The sequence below is a fragment of the Vanessa cardui genome, chromosome 1 (genome assembly GCF_905220365.1).
Source record: "Vanessa cardui chromosome 1, ilVanCard2.1, whole genome shotgun sequence".
Classification (NCBI taxonomy): domain Eukaryota; kingdom Metazoa; phylum Arthropoda; class Insecta; order Lepidoptera; family Nymphalidae; genus Vanessa; species Vanessa cardui.
Genome location: NC_061123.1, coordinates 15366681 through 15387989, shown reverse-complemented (window position 1 = coordinate 15387989; position 21309 = coordinate 15366681). Strand labels below are relative to the sequence as shown.

The window sequence follows — 21309 nt, the reverse complement described above, 5'->3', positions numbered from 1 at the left end:
CACATATTTCACAAATGTTGGAAAATAATTACTTTCTTAACAGTTCTTCTCGATAGAATCTACATCCTACGAAAGCCTACATGAATAATACAAATTATTAAAAAAAATGTACGATCACAATTTCAGTTAGAATAAACCGTAGTAAACGAACGATTCATATTTTCAACAGACTTTAGTTATTGAAAAAAGTTATCACTTCGATTGTTGTTTATTTTTGTTTAACCTCCGAATTCTATATTTTTTTAAACGATTTGGAAAACCAAAGTTTTTGTTTTAAATGTTGTACAATTTATAATTTTAATTTTGACCGGCATGCTCAGGCATGTAATGCGGAGGAATGAGGGACATATTGTGAGGAAGGCCTTGAGCATGAATGTGGATGGATATAGAGGTAGAGGACGACCAAGAAAACGATGGATGGACTGTGTGAAAGACGATATGGTTAGAAAAAATGTTACTTGTGAGATGACGTCTGACTAAGAAGTATGGAAGGAGAAAACATGCTGCGCCGACCCCAAATAAAATTGGGAAAAGGGCAGGAGGATGATGATGACAGGCATGCTCATAAATCGAGCCATTTAAATCTGGTTTATTGACATCGTTTTTCGTCACTGCCGAGCACGAGATGAATTATAAATACTCGTACTAATGATTAAGCAAATAAAAACTCAAACGTTGCTTGTTGACAGGAACGTTATAATACTGAACGGATCGACTTATAATTGTGTAATTTGAGCATAAACATTAAAATATTCATATTCTATACACAACTGTTTTTTAATATTTTTGCATAAGTCTGATATACTTACATAGTAGAATAAAAACAAAAAGCACGCTCGTGATTCCAGCCACGAGATAGAACATGAATTGTAGATCTGCGCCGATCTCTTCCACGGTACCCTGCGCTCGTACTATCATCGGAGGCAGCAGGAACCCAAGAGCTACGCCGAGCTGGAAATTTTACAATCACAATTAGGATAATGGCATCTTCTCTAGGTCGGACAGCAAGAAGTCTATAATTGTCACACTCTGTAACCCTGAACATCTCGTATCCATCCCAAAATTTCAAGTCGACAAAACTTTAAACCCAATTATATAGCGACATCTTTATTATTATTAATAATGTATTTTTTGCCGAGCTATTGACAAGGAATAGGAAGTTTTACTAGATTTTGTTACATAAACATTTATATTTTCAGGTGTGTTAATTTATTGTGATCATATTAGGTTAGAATAGTAAATAATCCTGGACCAAATATGTACGTAGTGAGAATCATTGAAATACGATCGTTAATTTTTATTACACATCTCAGCTCATCCGCGTTTTCACACAATGGGTATTATTCAAAAAAGGCATCCGTGAAATTGACAAAACAAATAGTTTGAATAGCTCCACAAGTGATGTTATGTAATGGATTCAAACGTTCGTGCTTCTAATATCAGAACTGTACAGCTGTTCCACGAACAAACCCGAAACTTACCGCAGATACACGACCGAAGTGTCGAAATGTTAGATGTAACACTGAATATAAAAATAAAATTATTTAAAGACATAATAAAATAACTAAATATCAATATCCTTGAATAAAGAAATTAGTTTTAAACATTTCACGAATTGTTTGTGTCCAAAATGTCTTAAGTCCTTGCTTGTAGAATAAATGATTATTATTTACAATTTAGTTTCAGTTTTAAATTATTTATCTTGGAACATTTGGATCACGTCGCCAGCTAGTCTAACAATTAAAATTATGACTATAAATGAGTCACCACACTAAGTAATAATTAGATATTTTTGCACAAATTAACAGAAAGACGAAGATAAATATGTACCTATACACGACATGTTATATACCAAGTTGTGACCTTGTTTTACCTTGACAGTGTCACTTGGAGATTGGTGATAAGTACTGGAATTAAAGTTGAATGTTGGGTATTAATTTAAGGCTCAAAATACGCCCTAAGGTCGTACGTCTAGCTTTTAGCTTAGAGCACTGTCAACATCGGGAGGGAGGAAAAGAGTGTATTTTCCTTGCATTTGCGTATTACGTCGTCATACCCCTGGGAGTCTACGGGTCATACTAGACGAGGAAGTAACAGTTACGTTGTATGTACAAAGGGAACTTTTCATCAAAACCTTTTGAAAAAAAATCTTTTGGAAGGCAATATTAATCAATAAAATACTTGGGAAAAATTAATCTGCTCATCAAAAACTCATTTAAATCTGAATTTGATTCAAACATCGATAGTAATATTTTATAAATGTGAAAGTAACTCTGTCTGTCTGTGTGTGGTGCTCTTTCAATACCAAATCAATGAATTGAATTTGATGAAATTTTATATGAAGCAAACTTGAGCTCCAAGCAAGGACATAGGTTACTTTACCCCCTAAAACGCGAGCGAAGCCGAGGGCGACATCTAGTATTATATAAAGCTGATGTGACCAGATTTAATTAAAATCCAACCGATTATAGTTGAATTTTAATATGCGTATAAATACACGATGCTGTTCAAATATCAGATTTGTATCGATAATAATAAATAATTATTAAATAATTACTTTTTTTATGGTACGGGTTGGCGGCACGAGCATATTGGCCACCTGATGGTAAGTGGTCACCATTACCCATACACAATGACGCTGTCAGAAATATTAACTATTCCTTAAATCTTCAATGCGCCACTAACCTTGGGAACTAAGATATTATGTCCCTTGTGCCTGTAGTTACACTGGCTCACTCAACCTTCAAACCCGAACACAACAATACTGGATACTGTTGTTTGGCGGTAGAATAACTGATGAGTGGGTGGTACCTACCCAGACGGGCTTGCACAAATCCCTACCACCAAGTAAAGACTGCGATTATATTTCCAAAAGTTATCTAGTTGATACACTACTATACGCTCTGAAGTAGGATCTAAAAAGTATAATAGGTAGAAAGATGAGAAATGAGTAATAAGAAAAATATAATATATACAAAGCCAGACCGGAATTAAAGAGTTCGAATTCTAATAATAATAGTAATTAGGAACGCAAATCTTATACACTGCCCGTGAAAAACTGTGACTAACGACAGCTACATGGACTAAATCGTTTCATTTTTTTTACAACAATTTATGTATATTAGTCGTGAGGTCGTTTGTTCGCCGTTGTTGTCGTATGTTTGTTCTATTAATAGATCTAGGTTTCTCTTAGTGCCTAACGGCCATATGTTATCAGACAAACACATCCATGTATGGATGTTTAAACCAGGGACGTTTTAGTAGCATATCAACATTTGAAACTAATTTTAAATCTTTCTATATAATATCACAAAGCAAAAGTATGGTGTTTATTAAAATACGTAAAACTTAATTTAAATATTAATTAATACAAAAACAAAAAAAAAGTAAGCAAATATTAGTAGTCACTATAACCAATATTTTAAGTCATAAATTATTTCATTAATCAAAATTAAAATATTACTCAAAATATATCATGTTTAACGATTTATTTAATACTTTATATATATATGTATATATATATATATATATATATATATATATATATATATATATATATATATAAACGTATTATTATTACTTATTATTATATATATAAACTTCATAATTGTAAATACCTACTTTTGTTATCACTAATCTATTTTATTTTTAGCGTACATAATGAAAAACAGTATAGTACAGTTATATAAATGTTAAATAATATATAGACATTACATAGTATTATTAATTAAATTACCAAGAATGCTAACATAGTAATGAAACACACAAACGTGGAGATTTATGCCTTTAATATTTGTTTATTTATGATAATTTTCAACGGATTATTTTCGTTCACAAATGTAACTTTTTACCGTACTAAACTGGTGCACATATTTCTTCTTTTCCTAACTTACAAAGTAAAGCTATAGTGAGTCAAAATAACATCAAAATGTTTTTGATAGTTGTGCATTGGTAAGTATAATTTTGAATTCAATACAAATTAAAACAAAAACTGAATCAATTTCACGTCTTGCAAAATTATTTTCAATGTCAAATATCAAAACGATCCGACTTTTCAAGTAAAATGTGAATAGAAATAAGTTGGTCAATGTTCACATACTTTTCTTCCTGAGAACCGTCATACCTAAAACTATCATAATTCGAAAACAATTAAATGCTTGCGGTTGTAAATCCGAGCACAAGACGGACAGACAAATCCCTACTAAGTCATATATTGTGTTATGTAATATGTTTTTTAATTTCGCAGTAAATGTCAAGTTAAAGTAAGCAAGAAACGTTAAAATTAGATAAAAATGATCATTTAAGACATCTGTGAAAATCACGGCTCGAGATTATCACAAGTGATTAGCGTGATAGTAATCACTGGTTTCAACAAAATTGCATTACACATGTTTGTTATGTATACATATACTTGTGTCTGTTTGTGTAGGGGATTATTAAATATTTATATTTTATATCTTGGAGATATTGAACCTGATATATATAGTAACGCATTTATTTATATGTTTTTTTTTTTTTCATTAAATTCAAACTCAAATAACTTTATTCGATATAGAAGTATTACACTATCTTATTGATGGTCAATTGAAACAGTACCACCGGTTCGGAAAATAAAATATCCTGACCCGAGAAGAACCGGCGAAAGAAACTCAGCGGGATTTTTTTGTCTCATATGTTATATAAACAATTTAATATGAAATGAAAAAAAACAGGAGGTGATCGTTTCATTCCCAAGGTGTGCTATCGATCAGAAACTCATTAATTGTATAGTAACCTTTTACACACAAGCGTTTCGTAATTTTTTTTTTTATTTGGCAACAGAGGCATTTTGAACGCTTTCTGGGATCGTGTTGTAAAACCGTATACATTGCCCCACAAAGGAGTTACTGACTCTATGCAGTCGAGTAACAAGTTTGTGTTTGTTCCTTGTACATTAAAATAATGGAGTTGCAATATAGGACGTACAAATAGTGCGATAAATAAGTTAAGATTGCGTGTCTATGATGACTTAGTGATATAATTTACTCGCTACTATAGGTAGATCAGGTTTCAATCCATATTTTAGAATAATTAATAAAATATTTAGATATGCATTTACATAAGAAATTATGAATCATAAACCCAAGCTTTCTTCATTAATCGCTCTTTCCTTTCGTGAAAATCGTATAAAATATTGCTGATTTTTTTTTCGGGTGTGGGAATGTAAGGGCCTTATTTATATCTGATTATCTATTTCAAGTTGTGTATTTGTATATCATTGGTATGGATCTGTTAGGATGAATGAGATGAACTAAATCACACCAGGCCAGACCCCTCTACTCAAAACAATTGAATAAACGCTTCCGAGTCAGCAATCGGAGTCGAGATCCATCTGCACTGGAATAATACTACGGTCTGTTCGTTGATAAATCGTATTTCGTATTCGTAGAAACAAAACTCTATTCTATAGAGCTTCAAAGGATTATATAGGATTTAGTATTGTTGATTAATTGATTTAAATATTGATTAATAAGGCGTGTTACTCGATAAAGGATTCTATAGATAATAAAAAGGGGAAGTCAGTAATTGCTGATTTTCATTCATATGTTCTTGCTTGAGTAAAGTTGGTCCTAGTTATCCTGGTCGAGTTCAAGAGGTTTGACTTTAATAAATTTGTATCAATTTTGTATTACACGAATGATATGAATACTGTGTGACATGACAGGCAAAGTATTTGCTTCACAAACTCAAACACAAATAATCAATAAGTAAGTATAAAATCTTCTTGTTCTTATTGAATAAATGGAGTGCATTGTGGTTTGATTCAAAGACATTAAAATGTTTAAAACGTTTAAAAGGAAAAATAATAAAGTGGAACTTTCATTAAACTGTATCTATATACTTATTTTTGGCAGAACGATAATTAATGTCATGAAAATTATAAGAGTTTTCAAAAAGGAAAATCTTTGGAGCCATCGTCTTAGCCTTGTTAAGCATTTATACAGTACTTGAGAAGTGGAAAATTTCTGTTTGTAGCTTATCACAGACATTCAGTCCTTGCAGAATATATATTAAAAATTATGTTATGTACTATTTAAGTTGTTTTTTATTTTTATTTTATAACACAATACTAAAGAACATTATGTGTAGAGTTGACATTATAGATACATTATGGATATGTGAAAATGATCTTTATTCTTTAATCAGTGACCTTAACTGCTCATTATTTACATACACATACCTAATATTATTCTTATGGTTCACACCATTCCCTACTTGGTAAACACGTTATCAGTCATCTGCTTTAAATGTACCAACACCAAACTGTTTAATTTTTATATAACAATGTTTCCTGCTTTTTGTGTAGTAAGTATATACATACATAATATATTAAATGTTCGGCCTCATAAGGATACAATGAGGTCCTATATAATTTTTTTTATAAAAATACACATCTCCATTTGTCGGCACGACTTTTTCCGACGACTTCAACAGTCATCATCACATAAAAAGCAATTTACACAAAATCTTAATGAATTATACACCTAAAGTTTTCTCATGAAATTATTAGAAAATATCAAAATAACGTAGTCTTTAAATTTATCACGTATAGGTTAGTGGACTTTATTCTGTAATATGTTGTGATTATAATAATTTAGATGTAAATATGATTACAAGTTTTCACTTAACTTACCTGGTTACCAAAAACACCAATACTGCAGGCTGATGATACTTGATCAGCTCCGAACCAGACCGCGGCCAGGCGCGGTGGCACGTTCAAGATAAAAACTTGGGATATGGCCACCACTGTCTGTCCAGTGAACCCAAGCCAGAACAGATCCTGTGGCACCGAGAACACCTTCAGCCATGCGCCCGCACATGTTCCAAATGACCCGATGATGGTCGTTATTCGAAGACCCTGAAAAATAAGATAAATATAAATAACAAATATATTTATAATTAGAACAACATTATGCTAGCCTATTAACATCAACATAATTAACGTAGGCTCTTACAAGCACTTTAACATAACTTTGTTAAGTATATTAAATGTAAGGCTACTATCGGAATATAGATTATAAAAGTACAGGCAGAAGTCAGTAGTAACACTTTTCAAGATTTTAATTACAGAGTTTTACCAATCAAAGACAGTATTCAATTAATTTGAAAATTGTAAATCATCAAATCCGTTATCATATCTTTATTAAGTACCAATTATTGTCGAGACCCATTCGAGGGAACTAAACAAATAAGAATAGTAATATTTTCGAATTACCAATGAATACGCGTTGCTTAGACTAATATTAAGGAAACCAGCTACCAATGAATGTGGTTACTTCAAAATGTACTTAAAATTAGCTATACCGAGGGCTACAATCCTTTGTACCCAATATTACACCCGGTAATAGGCTTAGACTCAAAAAACAGACATCCCCTTATCCGGGAAAACATTATAGACAGAGAGACAGACAAACAAACTTACTCTCATATTAATAATATAAACATGGAATTTTGAACACAACCTAAAATGCCGAAAACCTTTCCACATCATTTGAAATGTACATTACCTCATCGAGCCCAGACATCTAACATTTATATAATTTCTGGAAATTATGGTCTTACCACATTTAGGTGACTAATTAAAATTTCATACTCAATTATTTTTTCACATTTTTTATAGTAAAATACGCCTTGACCTGAGATAAATATAGACACTAGTAAGCATTACTTATTTTAAGAAGGTCAATGGTCATATTTAGTCATCTAGAAATCAACCCGGAAAAGAGCAATACAGAATGTTTATGTTTGACGGTGGAATGATTGGTGAGTGGGTGGTTCGTACACTGCACATAGCTCCGTCACCGTCCTTTTTATTCTTAGCTCAGATCGGTTATTATAAATTGACCTTTCACATCCATCAATTCCTACTGGGATAATTTAACTCGAGAGGATTACGGGCGCATTAACTTTGTCATTGTAATGGTTGGTCACAATACACTAGTCTATTATTAGTACGTTCATTGCTGGAAAATTGGAAAATAACGATAATATACATTTAATAAACAGCTATGAAATAAAAATTAGAACAATCCTCCTCCAACAACAACAACAACGACAGCCTGTAAATTCCCACTGCTGGACTAAAGGCCTCCACTCCCTTTGAGGAGAAGATTTGGAACATATTCCACCACGCTGTTTCAATGCGGGTTGGTGGAATACACATGTGGCAGAATTTCTATGAATTTTGTCACATGTAGGTTTCCTCACGATGTTTTCATTCACCGCTGAGCACGAGATGAATTATAAAGACAAATTAAGCACATGAATCAGCGGTGCTTGTCTGGGTTTGAACCCGCAATCATCGGTTAAGATGCACGCGTTCGAACCACGCAGCCATCTCGACTCTTACAACAATCCTCCATGTGCATTTATTTATATATGTACTTGTAGTCGCCCGTGGCTTTGCTAGCATTTTAGGGTGTTGGTTGTCATGTGTTAGGCAAAAAAGTAGCCTATGTCCCTTCTTGGAGTTCAAGTTTGATTTATACCGAATTTCATCAAACTCGGTTCAGCGGTTTGGTCGTGAAAGAGCGACAGAGTTACTTTCACATTTATAATATTAATAGACATTTATTAATGATGCCTTAAAAATGTATAAAATTTATTCCAAAACATCTTATTATGTAAGTAATATTAGTACTGCAACTATGTATGTAATATATCATTAGTTTTAAAGTTGTCGTACAAAACGAACCGAGGGTTGTTCAACAAAAACACTATCACCCTATTATGACAAACACACTCATAGCCATACACATATTTTACAGTGGGAAATGAAACAACAAAAGGAATGGAGTCCTAATTATCACTGATATACTTATTCTGCATTTCTTGCATGTATATTTGTGTATGAAATATCTTTAGAAGCTTAATACGTCATAAGTACGGTACGTCATAAAATTTTCCTTGGTAGGGACGTGACTGTAAATCGGATGATAATTCCAAATTATTTCACGTAAAGTCGTAAAATGAGAACGTATTTGACCAAGGACAATGATTGATGCGTTTAATAAAAAATAGAGGAAGATTTCGTTAAAAGATAAACAAACAGATAATTCCAGTGAAATATATAGGTATATCTTTTCATAATATTATTTCTTCTGCAGCGCAACCTAAATCCAGAGATGTTCCATATAAACTCACGTATATTGTTAATTAAGGCAATTAACAAAAAATGCAACTTAAAGATACTTAAAAACGTGCGGACTTGTTAGTATTCAATCAATAACAAAAAAGCCCGAACAATTCGGACACGTGGGTTCAGAGTTAGAAAGAAAAATGTAAAGATTTTTCAAGAAAAAGTAAAGTAAAATAACAGCCTTACTTTACTTTACTGAGTTAAGGCCTCCTCTTCCATTTAGGAGAGGGTTTGGAACATATTCCACCACGCTGTTCCAATGGGGGTTGATGGAATGCACATGTGGCAGAATTTCGATGAAAATAGACACATGCAGGTTTCCTCACGATGTTTTCCTTCACCGCCGAGCACGAGATGAATTATAAACACAACAATTAAGCACATATATATAGCGGAGCTTGCCTGGTTTTGAACCCGAAATCATCGGTTAAGATGCACGCGTTCTAACCACTGGGCCATCTCAGCTCTCAAGAAAAAGTAAATTAATTTAAAAATAATCTTAGCTGGAATTAGATTAAATTATAGTTACAAGGTTTAATATAAAAACAAAAGGTGAATTTAAATAAAAGCATGGATATGTAACAAAGCTAGAAATAGAAAATGTTTTGTCCGGTATTTAATTGTTTAAGTTTCTAAAGGTTTTACTCGTCGAAAATTAAAAAGAAATATAAAAACTTTTACATTTTATAACACTATTCCGTTGCGCTTGTAGGCGACTACAGTACCCACTAGACCAATTGAAGTTGTGTTTCGCTGAAATTTTGTGTTACATTTTATGTAAATTTAAACTCCATAAGAATTTGTCACAATTTTTTTCTATTTCTTTGACGGTAAGTCTATAATTCACAGGGGAACATATCTTGGGAATTTTCTATATCTAGTTAATTATTTTTATATCCTAATACAATTTTCTACCGTCCAAATTTTTTTATTTTGCTTTTCGTTATTGGGTAATTAAAACGATAGATTCGAAAACAACACGGTCGGTTCAAAAGGCTGCTCGAGAGACAAATTGGCTCGAGAGTCACATAAGACTCTTGATACGTCATCGAACCAGACAATCGCGCTGGAGACATCGCAGTGCGAAAACAAAGGTGCACTTTGAAAATCCAATGAAAGGAAACCGATAAAAAAAAATGTTTCACCGTTTTCGGAGTTACGGTAAACTTGCAATATCCTAAAGAATTTCTGGAGAAAATAACTCAACAAACAACAACAGCCTGAAAATTTTCCACTGCTGGGCTAAGGCCTTCTGTCCCTTTGAAGAGAAATTTCGGAACATATTTCACCACGCTGTTCCAATGCGGGTTGGTTGACTACACATATGGCAGAATTTTTATGAGATTAGCACATGCAAGTTACACGATGTTTTCCTTCACCGATAAGCGCGAGATTAATTATAAACACAAATGAAGCACATGCATATAAAGTGGTGCTTGCCTGGGTTGGAACCCGCAATCATCAGTTAAGATGTCCTTGTTCTAACCACTGGGCCATCTCCGCCCTCGAAAATAACTCATTACTCATGAATCACAATTATAAGACAATTGAACTTAAGACTTATCTTAATTATAAGCTATGTACTAGATCAGCGAGGAATAGCACGTGAATGTGCTGCACGTATAGAAACGAATTGGTTGTTACAAAGTTGTTGACATTATCGAGGCACGGGACGATTTCATGACGATGACGATGACAATAGCTATAATCATAAAACGTTGCAAAGTTAAGGTCAGCAGTCAACGAGTCGTGTATCATTATTCGATAACAGTAACTACTTTTCAAGTGTTATCCTTAAGGCGTAATCAAATATTTAATGTCAAACGGAACATTTTTCCATTAAAATTTCACATATAAATGTTTCTTTTTTTCGTACCAATGTGCCTTACCGGCAATTATAAAGTAATAAGTGAGTAAATATCCCACTTCTGGGAAAGTGTACTCCCAAGGAAAAGACACTAAATCTACAAACAATTTAGACCATCGATCACACGACATCGGCTTAAAGTTGACGAACTAAATCTCAAGGAAAGCTTTATAATAGATTGATACTCACTCGCAAAAAAATATCAATCACTATTTATTTTGTGTTAATTATCAACTAGTAATCGCCCCGTAAAGCGTTTTAGCGTGTTGTGATGTGTTAAGCAAAAAAGTGTGTCCTTTCTTGGAGTTCCAGTTAGCTTCATAACAAATTTCATCAAATTCGGTTCAGCGGTTTCAGTCGTGAAAGAGCAACAGACAGACAGACTGACAGACAAAGCTACTTTCACATTTATAATATTAATATAGGATTAGTAGGATTGTTAGCAATAATGTCATCATGTCATCAAGAAATCCTCGAGAATTGTTTGATAAAGTTTTATCTTCCGAAATGCAAGTTGAATGTTTTAAGTAAAAGTACGTTAACACAACGCAAAAACGTCATTCGAAGAACCAATTTCCTAAACCATTAGAGTTTTCTACAACTGTCGTTAAACGGGATTCAGAACAATCTTTAACAGAAACTTGAAAGCTTTAGAATTACAGCTATTACGTAAGAATCCAAAATGTCATCGCTTTAAATTAAGAGAAAAAATGCAATGAGATATTTGAACGTCTACAAAAGTTTAGAAAATGTATTCTATGTACACACGATTAGCTGTCTGAAAACCGAGACTGTAATACAAAATTTGAGAACTGAATCTCTGCACTTTAAATCCTGCAAATATTCATTATCTGTCATTAGGGGTATTTTTGAACTATTTCTTAAATCTTTATGGGGTATTTAATAATGGCATTCACTAGTTCGAAGACCCACAAACTTAATGCGGGGTTAGCTTCACTTAATTGTAAAATGACGATTCAAAAGTGCTTATAAAAGCCTACTTGAATAAAGTTTATTTTGATTTGATTTGATTTGATTTGAATCCAAGGATTAAAATCCGGGCAAGCTCCAATAAGTTTCGAATGCTTAATTTTTACTCATCATTTCATTCCTTTCGTTCTCGGCGCTGAAAGAAGAAATTATAAATAAACATAAGTGTTGCAGAATACATTTTTGGAGTTACGTATTTAAATCGTCAAAGCAATCTCGGTGGGGACGATGAAAGCGAAAACGTCGTCTTGGTCCTCTCAAAATTCAGAAGCTTGAGGCTTCAAATATCGGCTGTAACGAGCTGCCAATTAGGAGAATATACGAATGCGCTCCACCAAACTAAGAACACAGAAAAGTAAGTCAGACTTACTAGGACTAAGTATTGTCTCAGTTGTTCCACGTACAACGTGAAAAATAACCGGAAAAACCAAAACGCTGGACATTATAATCAATGTCACCGAGTTGACTGCTATGTGATTAATATGAATAAAATTGGTCCCAAAACACTTCCCTGTTGAATGACATATGTGTTATTCGATCGCTTTTATTTTCATCTATAACATTTTTAAAATAAAATTGTCTATAATTTATAAATAGTACAAAACAATGTCTGTTTCTGTCTCTACTTCTGGTCTCTTGTTTTAACTACTCAATGGCGTATAATGCGGTTGTCACAATCATGTCATCAGAACTATTGTATATATAGTAGGTTCATCTGTGTTTTGTCATAGAAAACAGTTCTTATGCTATGATGATGTATGATACATCTAATGCTGGCAAAGCGTAAGAAGATACATCAAAACAATAGAGAAGAAAATTGTAGGTCTTATAAAGCCAATTGCATAAGTCTATCTTCTGGGGTACCCTCTTTCTAATCATTTTTAAAAATGTAACTTTCTTTTTTCGAAGTCGTTTTCTCTAATTAATAAAGTAATAATATAAATCAAAATAGTCTTTTACACTATTCCATTCGAAATTTACACATATTTATACACAAAAATATTTCATTGTATACAAATTGTGTCCAAGAAAAAACTGCGATGTCATAATAAAATATAATCAAATCTCTCATTTATGAGATACTGTTATCAACCAAAAAATAAATTAACTTTAATAATCTAATGTACCTTATTATTATTCTCTTCCTAAATGTATTTCTCAGTTTATATCAATTATTATATTATAATATTTTAAGTATTTATAATTAATTCTATATATAATGATTTGACACGGCCAAACCAAAAATAATAAATTAATATTGACTTAAAGAGAATTTAATGAAATTTACAACCCCGAGCCCAAATTTTTAACCCCTGCCTATACCTGAACAAAGCCACGAGTAAAAACTAGTATTAAATAAATTTGCGTCGTAACAAAACACGGAATCTAATTAATACACAGTTGTTTCCGCGTTAACGGACAGATGTAGAACTATACTTTCGGTTTCCGTTGTGACAAGACGCGCTATATAATAAAAATACCGTTCCAATCAATCGTTACATGTTGAATTATTGCACTGCACTGCACTAATCTCAATCAAAGAACTTCCACTTTCAAATGTCATGATATCCTGCATCATACATATGTAAGTATAAAACAAAGTCGCTAACCGCTGTCCCTACGTATGCTTAGATCTTTAAAATTATACAACGGATTTTGATTGCCGTTTTTTAATACATGGACAATATAGTAAAGGAACACTGATAATTTGGTATCTGTTATTGTACCCGTGTGAAGCCGGGGCGGGTTGCTAGGTATACATATAAAAATGTTGCAGAAAACAGAGCTTCGTAGTGGGTAATCATTTTGAACATTTCCAGCGCTGATTGCGCTTAAAAAATTACGTTTTAAAAATTTCAAGCGAAATAACGTAAAAAGCACGGGCAGTGGAGTCGTAAACGTGCTCGAGCGTCAGCCGAACCGGCAATTATACTAATTCCGGCTACTTTGTTCACATGCTGACTCTTGTAAAAAAAACAGCCCTTTTAATCAAATTTACTTGCGACACTTTCAAAATTTTTACATTTTACAGCAACTCATTTTTCAGTTTGGTCTTCTATGAGATTTATACTTTTAAAATATATCGAAACCTGACTAAGTAATTACAATGAGTACAATAGTTATATTTTAAGCGGACAAGGAAAGGTTCCATTCGATGGCAAGTGAGTGAGTGAGAATTCTTCCCGCTAACCCTTAGGGTGAGCCGGGTACGGACCTCGAAGTTACCCTCCCTACCCGGGCTGTTCCTGTCCAGTAGCCTCAGCTATTGCGTCATCTCATTCTGGTGGCAAGTGGTCAACACCTCCGAATAACATTGGCGCTGTAAGTAATATTAACCATTCGTTTGATCACTAATGTGCTACCAATCATGGAAGCTAAGTTATAAGCTCGTGGCTGTAGTTACCCTTAAAACCAGTACACAATAATACTAAGTAGCGGTAGTTTAGCGGTAGAATATCTGATTAGTGAGTGATTGCACAAAGCCATACCACCAAATGAACAATGCGTTTATCAATCATATTTGTAAATTGTTGACGTCAACATATTTGTAACACGGATAAGGTCTATATGCAAATTGGAAAACACTTAAAATTTCAAAGAGGATTGCTTAGAAGGAACAGGACACCTCAAAACCTCGTAATCTAGATCATTGCAATGCTTAGACAGAATTTTTTTAAAGAATTTTTTTTACGTTTTTGTAATAAAAACGTAATTCTTATTCTTGATCGGGTGTATCAATTCATTTTTAATTGAGGAAAATAACTTAATATATACAATCAATGGGTTTTTACTAATCGTTATAGGATTCCACATCCATTAATACGGAATCAAAACTAATACGGAACCAACGGTTGCAAGTTTGTCTCCATCTTTAAGCCAAAACAACTAGCACACTACGCAACTAGCATGCTCTACAAGTAGCAACTACGTCCATGAAGACATATACAAGAATAGACATAGACAATAAATACCATCAGTGTGGAACATTTATAATGAATAGGATATGATATTCGCGACTATATACATTGTGCTTATTTATTAGGAATCCGGATATGCTAATTTTAGGCTAATCGATACGAAATATAAAACGACATAATAAAATTTATTATAATATACAAAATAGTTACATAATTATAACATAACGTTTACATAAACGTTGTCTAAAGTTATTTATATTAATAAAAATATATTTATGATCTTTTCGAATGTTTCTCAGAAAGCTAAACAAAAAAAATAGGGAGCGAAACAGTCTCTCCTTTGCATTTTTGGTTTCTTTTTTTGTTTAGCTACTGAGGAACTTTCGAGAAATCAATAAAAATTATAAAGAATATAAGCGTTCGAAATATGCGAATACATATGCATAATTATGTTTGACTACAATTTTCAATAATGAGTTCGGTCGACCACAATTTCAACCACTGAGCGTACTGTAGTCATTAAAATCAGCTGATTGAGGGCACTTTAATGACTTAGTAGTCAAATGTTATTATTTTAGAAAACCATTAACGAATCGGTGATTTAAATAATTCGAGACTATCGTGGTTATTCCAAATAAGTATTTGGGTTTGTCCAGTTCATATTAAAAACCGAAGACAAGTAAGCCTAAACTCGATTGCGACGTTGTGTTAAACGATACATTATTTTATTATAAAGGTTTTTTAAGCAAAGTCAACGGAAGTACATCACTAGATATACACTGCCTTTAATTCCTTGGCAAAAAATATATATTGTACAAATTTAAAATATATTTACTGGTGGAAGGATTCAGTCCGTTATTGTAAGTACCTTCGAATGACCCATTTGGCAAAAGTTTTACTTTTTGTTAAAGATAAAGATTTGGTTAGCTGGGACTTATACGTTGATTGATTAGTGATGCTGCTTGTGTGCGCTGTGATTGCTTTTTCATTATATGCAAGTTTACTTATGTCTAAGATACAAGAGAGCAGCAGTTTATATTTTATTCCCTACTAGCTTGAATTTGGTTTCGAATTTCCTATTGTAACATTCGGACCGAGGAAATAAATGGATCTTGAAGAACAGCTTATGATGAACGATATATCTATTGATGATTTATGAAAACGCAACACGTCAAATATTATTGAGCAGGGTAAGCACAAACATAAGGGCCACACTCGTAATCAAAGGGAAACACAACCTGACGACACCGCAGAGGTCATGAGAGGACTAACGGCTTTTCGAGGTACGAGAGATTAACATTACTGACATACTAAGCTATTTTCTTGACAGATAAACTGAATAAACCTAAACATCTCCGTCCCAAATCAGCCTGACCTGAAAATGACCCTGGAGTATGCAGGCCTAACTACGCACTGTGCTAACTCAACGAATAAGGCAGTCAAGTCAATGACAATGTAAAAACGCGTAATCAACGCGTTATCTGTGGATAAATCTTTGCTAAGAGAAATAACTTGTAAACAGATTTTTTGTTACACATACCGAAACTTTTAGACAATGTTTCGCTGACAAACTTCTTTTTCAAACCGGTGCTTTGAGAATGGTTTTTCTATAAAAAACTTTTTGTCCTTGTTTTGACGATGACAGTCATTCTCCATTGTATTTGAGTCCAGCGTGAAGTTAACAAAACATCGACAGCGGAAAAACATCGTACCCTGTTAGTTTTTGTATTCTTATATGTGTCCTTTTAATTCGGGTTGGATTATATTACCATAAATAGTAACAAAATTGAGCTGCATTTTCACCGACTATCCGTACCGGCTGTGCATTTATTAATTAGGTTAGTGATATTCTTATAAAATATGTAATAAAAACCCATCAGCAAAGCTGTTACAGCTGCAATTACAGCTGCAATTTCACTACATACACATACAAGAATTTTATACATAGATAACACATTATAAACATAAAGTGTAAAATAACTGCAAAACAAATTCATTTCATGTGATTTTAAAGTTCTATGAAAGATTACTTTCGAAGGACTTTTTTATGTTATAGGTGGCACACGAGCTGGAGGCTCATCAGTCATCTGATAGAAAGTGATTACCACCGCACATGGGCCTCATGATAGGCTTACAAGTGCGTTGCCGGCCTTTTTGGAATAATTCTACATATCATTGTTTATTAGAGTGCTTTTGCAGATTGAATAATATTACATAATCCTTCTTTGAAACGAATAAAAAATATAAAACAAAATATTCTTTATCAAAGTAGTCTCATAAAGCACTTTAGAATTAGTTGTTAAAGTATTTAATTAATTGTAAAGTTACGAATTTAAAATTTCTCTAGACTTATCTTAATTTAAACGTAAAATTTTAGAGTTCAAACAAGAAACTCAATTATGTTATAAAATACAAGACAGATCATTAATTAAGATACAACCCCTGAGCTTGTTATTTCTAATTCTTTCTAGTTTCTAGTTACTTCTAATTCAGGCAACAGTATTCGCAAAATAAAAATCTATTTTGTAAAAATCAATTAATCTATTTACTGTGTTTAATTTTTAAAAATTAGAATACATAAAAGTACTTTACTTTTTACTTACTTTACTTTATGGAATTTAAATTGTAAAATATAAATAAATATACAATATTAACGTAATTAAGGTAATAATGACACATGATATCAAATGCTATAGTGTTAGTTATTAAGTTTGCTCGTAAAAAATCTAATTTGTGTTATTCGATGTGAAACAAAAACTAATAAAACGAATATTATTAGCTTTAATAAGATTACCGTGCATTCAAATCTATTTCCTTTAATAAGATTTCCAAGCATACCGTTATACCAATGAAGGTATGCCAATGATATTCTAATAAACAGATATGTTATACCCATACTAAACAACAGAAAAAAGTGCGCCGCGCCGGGGACCGCTTATTTTACATTTCGTTACAAGAAAAAGTGGATAGCTTGATAAAAACTATAAGTAAAAGGGATAACTAGAAGTTTTAATTACGCAAAACGTATTACTTAATGATGTATTATAACGTATTACTGGCATAATCCCAATTAGGACGTTTTCTAGTATTCACTTTTTGCGCGTTAATGACATATCTGTTTACTAGAACATCATTGAGGTATGCTAATTCTCTGTGTAAAAGAAAAATGGAACACGAATTTTTATTAAAAGCATAAATATATTTTACTTGCCCCCTTCGTCAGTCTAATGGCTAAGGCATATTCCGAGGTCTATGGTTTCAACCCCGTATGAGCCGATGAAGAGGTATAGGATTTTTCTCATGAAAAATTCGTAACAGTCTCGATATTTGTGCATCGTACCAAGGAAAGCACGTAAAACCTTTAGTCCAGCGCCTGAACTTTTTGCAGTCGGTGGGATTCGTCGTCCAATCGGATTACGAGATTGCACCTTCGTTTGGGCACAAACTTTTACAAGCCCGTCTGGCTAAGTGCCTTCTAATCATGATATATTCTACTACTTAACAGCAATACTTAATATTATTTAATTTCTATTGGAAAGGTGACTGGGCCATGTTACTACAGTCTCAAGTGGCATAATCCCATTCGACTTTAAGGAAAAGAAAATAATTAATGTTGAAATGAAAAGTTCATATTTCTCACGTACCTAGATAACAAGTATCTTCAGTTTGTGCTCACTGTTTAGTCCTATAGATACAATACTTGGCTCATCATCATTAAGCCTAGACTAATTAAAGGAATAAATATAAAAGGTCTCCCTTATAAATTACCTTCTTATAATATAAGATAAAACACAGGCTTACAATTAATGTAACTAATTTAAAAGAACTAATTAGAATCACTAAGAATTAAAAAAACATTTATACTCAGCTATGTGACAATGAGCCAGTTAATCACTGTTTATGAGCGCAAATTCAGTATCTAATTATATAAACGCAAAATATATTTGAGTTCAAATAATAAAGTACATTGCTGGGATTAGTGAATAAAATTTCCGCTATTCAACGCAAACATCGTTCGCATAATCCATATTTATATCTCACGCCGAATTTTATAACACCTTGTAAACTTGTATAACATTCTAATTACTACGTAGAGTCAACATTATGTCACTCTGTGTGATTTTGTTTTCGATTCGAAATCTTTACAATTGTTATAACGTGCGTATATAGAATGGACTTATGGCTTATTTGATACTAATCTTTTAAACAAACTTTGTATGAATAAGTCCTTGAGGTCTACACAATATCTGGAGAGCTGATTTTTTTAGTGATATATTCATTGGATATTTATGTCAGAACCGAGATGGCCCTGCGGTTAGAACGCGTGCATCTTAACCGATGATTGCCCGTTCAAACCCAGGCAAGCACCATTGAATATTCAGTGTGCTTCATTTGTTTTTATAATTCATCTCGTGCTCGGCGGTGAAGAAAAACATCGCAAGGAAACCTGCATGTGTCTAATTTCATCGAAATTATATCATATGTGCATTCTACCAAACCGCATTGGACCGGCGGTGGAATATGTTCCAAAACCTTATCCTTAAAGGGAGAGGAGGCCTTAGCACAGTAGTGGGAAATTTACAGGCTGATGTTGTTATAAGTTGAGAATTAAATTTATATGGTTCGAGAGAATTATGAAATGATCATGCACGAAAAATATGGTCGTTTCTAATTGAATATAAGGCCGAATTCTGAACACATTCGATTTAAGAATATTCATATATGTACTTACGTATAATATTTACATAATAAGTAAGAAGCTAATTCGAATAGTTTTTTAAGATATGTATATAGGCCAGACTTAAGCTAAAAATAGATAATCTACTTATACAATTATATAAAAGGAAAAAATGTTAAATAAAATAATATCTGTAAGTACCTAACAATGTTTGGTGAACCTTGGATTTAAATCAGTATTGATTATAGTCTGTATTATCTATCTTCAAAGTAAATACTGATTTATAAATAGAAACACAACAATATCGATGTAACGAAAATAACTAAACCTGAGACATGCACACTTTTCACAAACAATGGAAGAATCTAACAAGCAATGCTCAAGATCGCAAAGTGCTCTACACAAGTATTGTACGAACGTGACATACACGCTATTGGACTGTTCCTAACTAGATTTGTCCTGCAAAGATCGACTTCAAATAATAGTTGACTAGTTCAACGATTGACTGTTTCTCGAGTCATATTCAAATCAAATCAAATCAAAATAAACTTTATTCAAGTGGAATTTTACAAGCACTTTTGAATCGTCAATTAACAATTAAGTGAAGCTACCGCTGATTCGGAAAGTAGATTCTACCGAGAAGAACCGACAAGAAACTCAGTAGATACTCTTTTCAACATTTAAAAAATACAAAGTCATGTTAGTTAATACATAGGTACTATATTTAATATAATACAACAATATCCTGACGATTTCACCTTTAAATTCTACATAAAATATAGATCACGTGAGCAACTAGAACACTTATGCTCATTATAATGTAAGTACATATTTTATATTATCATACTTTGAAGAAATCTTTTAAATACTAGCGACCAGCCCCGACTTCGCACGGGTGCAATGCTGATACTAAATACACTAAAGAATCTCTTACGTTCACAGTTTTTCAGTCATTAGACAATAAAAACGGCTACGTCTTACGACACTACTTTAAAAACTAAAATAATCTGTGTTTTTTTACTATATTGTGTATGTAATATACAAATAAACCTTCCCCGTGAAACAATCTATCAATTAAAGAAAAGCGCAACAAAATCCGTTGTGTAATTTTAAAGATCTAAACATCACAACAGACAGCGGAAAGCGACTTTGTTTTATACTATGCAATGACAATGAATCATATCAATACTTCAAAACGAACAATAATTTCTTAGACATATGAAACGGATTTAGGAATCAACTTACAATATTGGATTTTCGATTTGAGCCTTCTGTGTGTCCTATCAAGCACAAGTTATCAATCCTGCCTGAACAATAGGAAACGCTGAACAACAATCGGATTTGTAACTTGGAAATAGATATCAGCCGTTAATCAATACGGGACTAATACATTTCCTACAAAGGTATAATATACTTCATTGAGCGTTCTAAGTAACGAATTTGCTTATTTAATGTTGCCTTAAAAGAAATTACCGTTCGTTTTTAAGTATAAATCAAGTCAAAAATCTACCACTATTTAAATATACCTGACAAAAAGTCGTTAGGTCAACTCTACATATACTATAATATAATATGCCCTAAGGCTGGAAGTTCTCACTTCATATCTACCTTAGTGGAATTAAAACTTTATTTGTTTAATAGGTCAGCTATGCTGTCACATATTCCTAGAACTTTGCTA

At 32.7% G+C, this 21309-nt stretch overlaps 1 protein-coding gene across 3 annotated transcripts in view; it reads right to left on the bottom strand.

Annotated features, from left to right (window-relative positions):
- LOC124531057 (uncharacterized MFS-type transporter C09D4.1) overlaps positions 1-21309 on the bottom strand; it is a 72046-nt gene that overhangs the window by 3319 nt on the left and 47418 nt on the right. For all 3 annotated transcript variants that reach the window (XM_047105505.1, XM_047105514.1, XM_047105522.1), the window contains 2 exons: positions 6674-6898; positions 810-951 (listed from right to left, as the gene is read on the bottom strand). In XM_047105505.1, coding sequence (XP_046961461.1) covers positions 810-951; positions 6674-6898 — 367 coding nt within the window. The remainder of the gene's footprint in view (positions 1-809; positions 952-6673; positions 6899-21309) is intronic.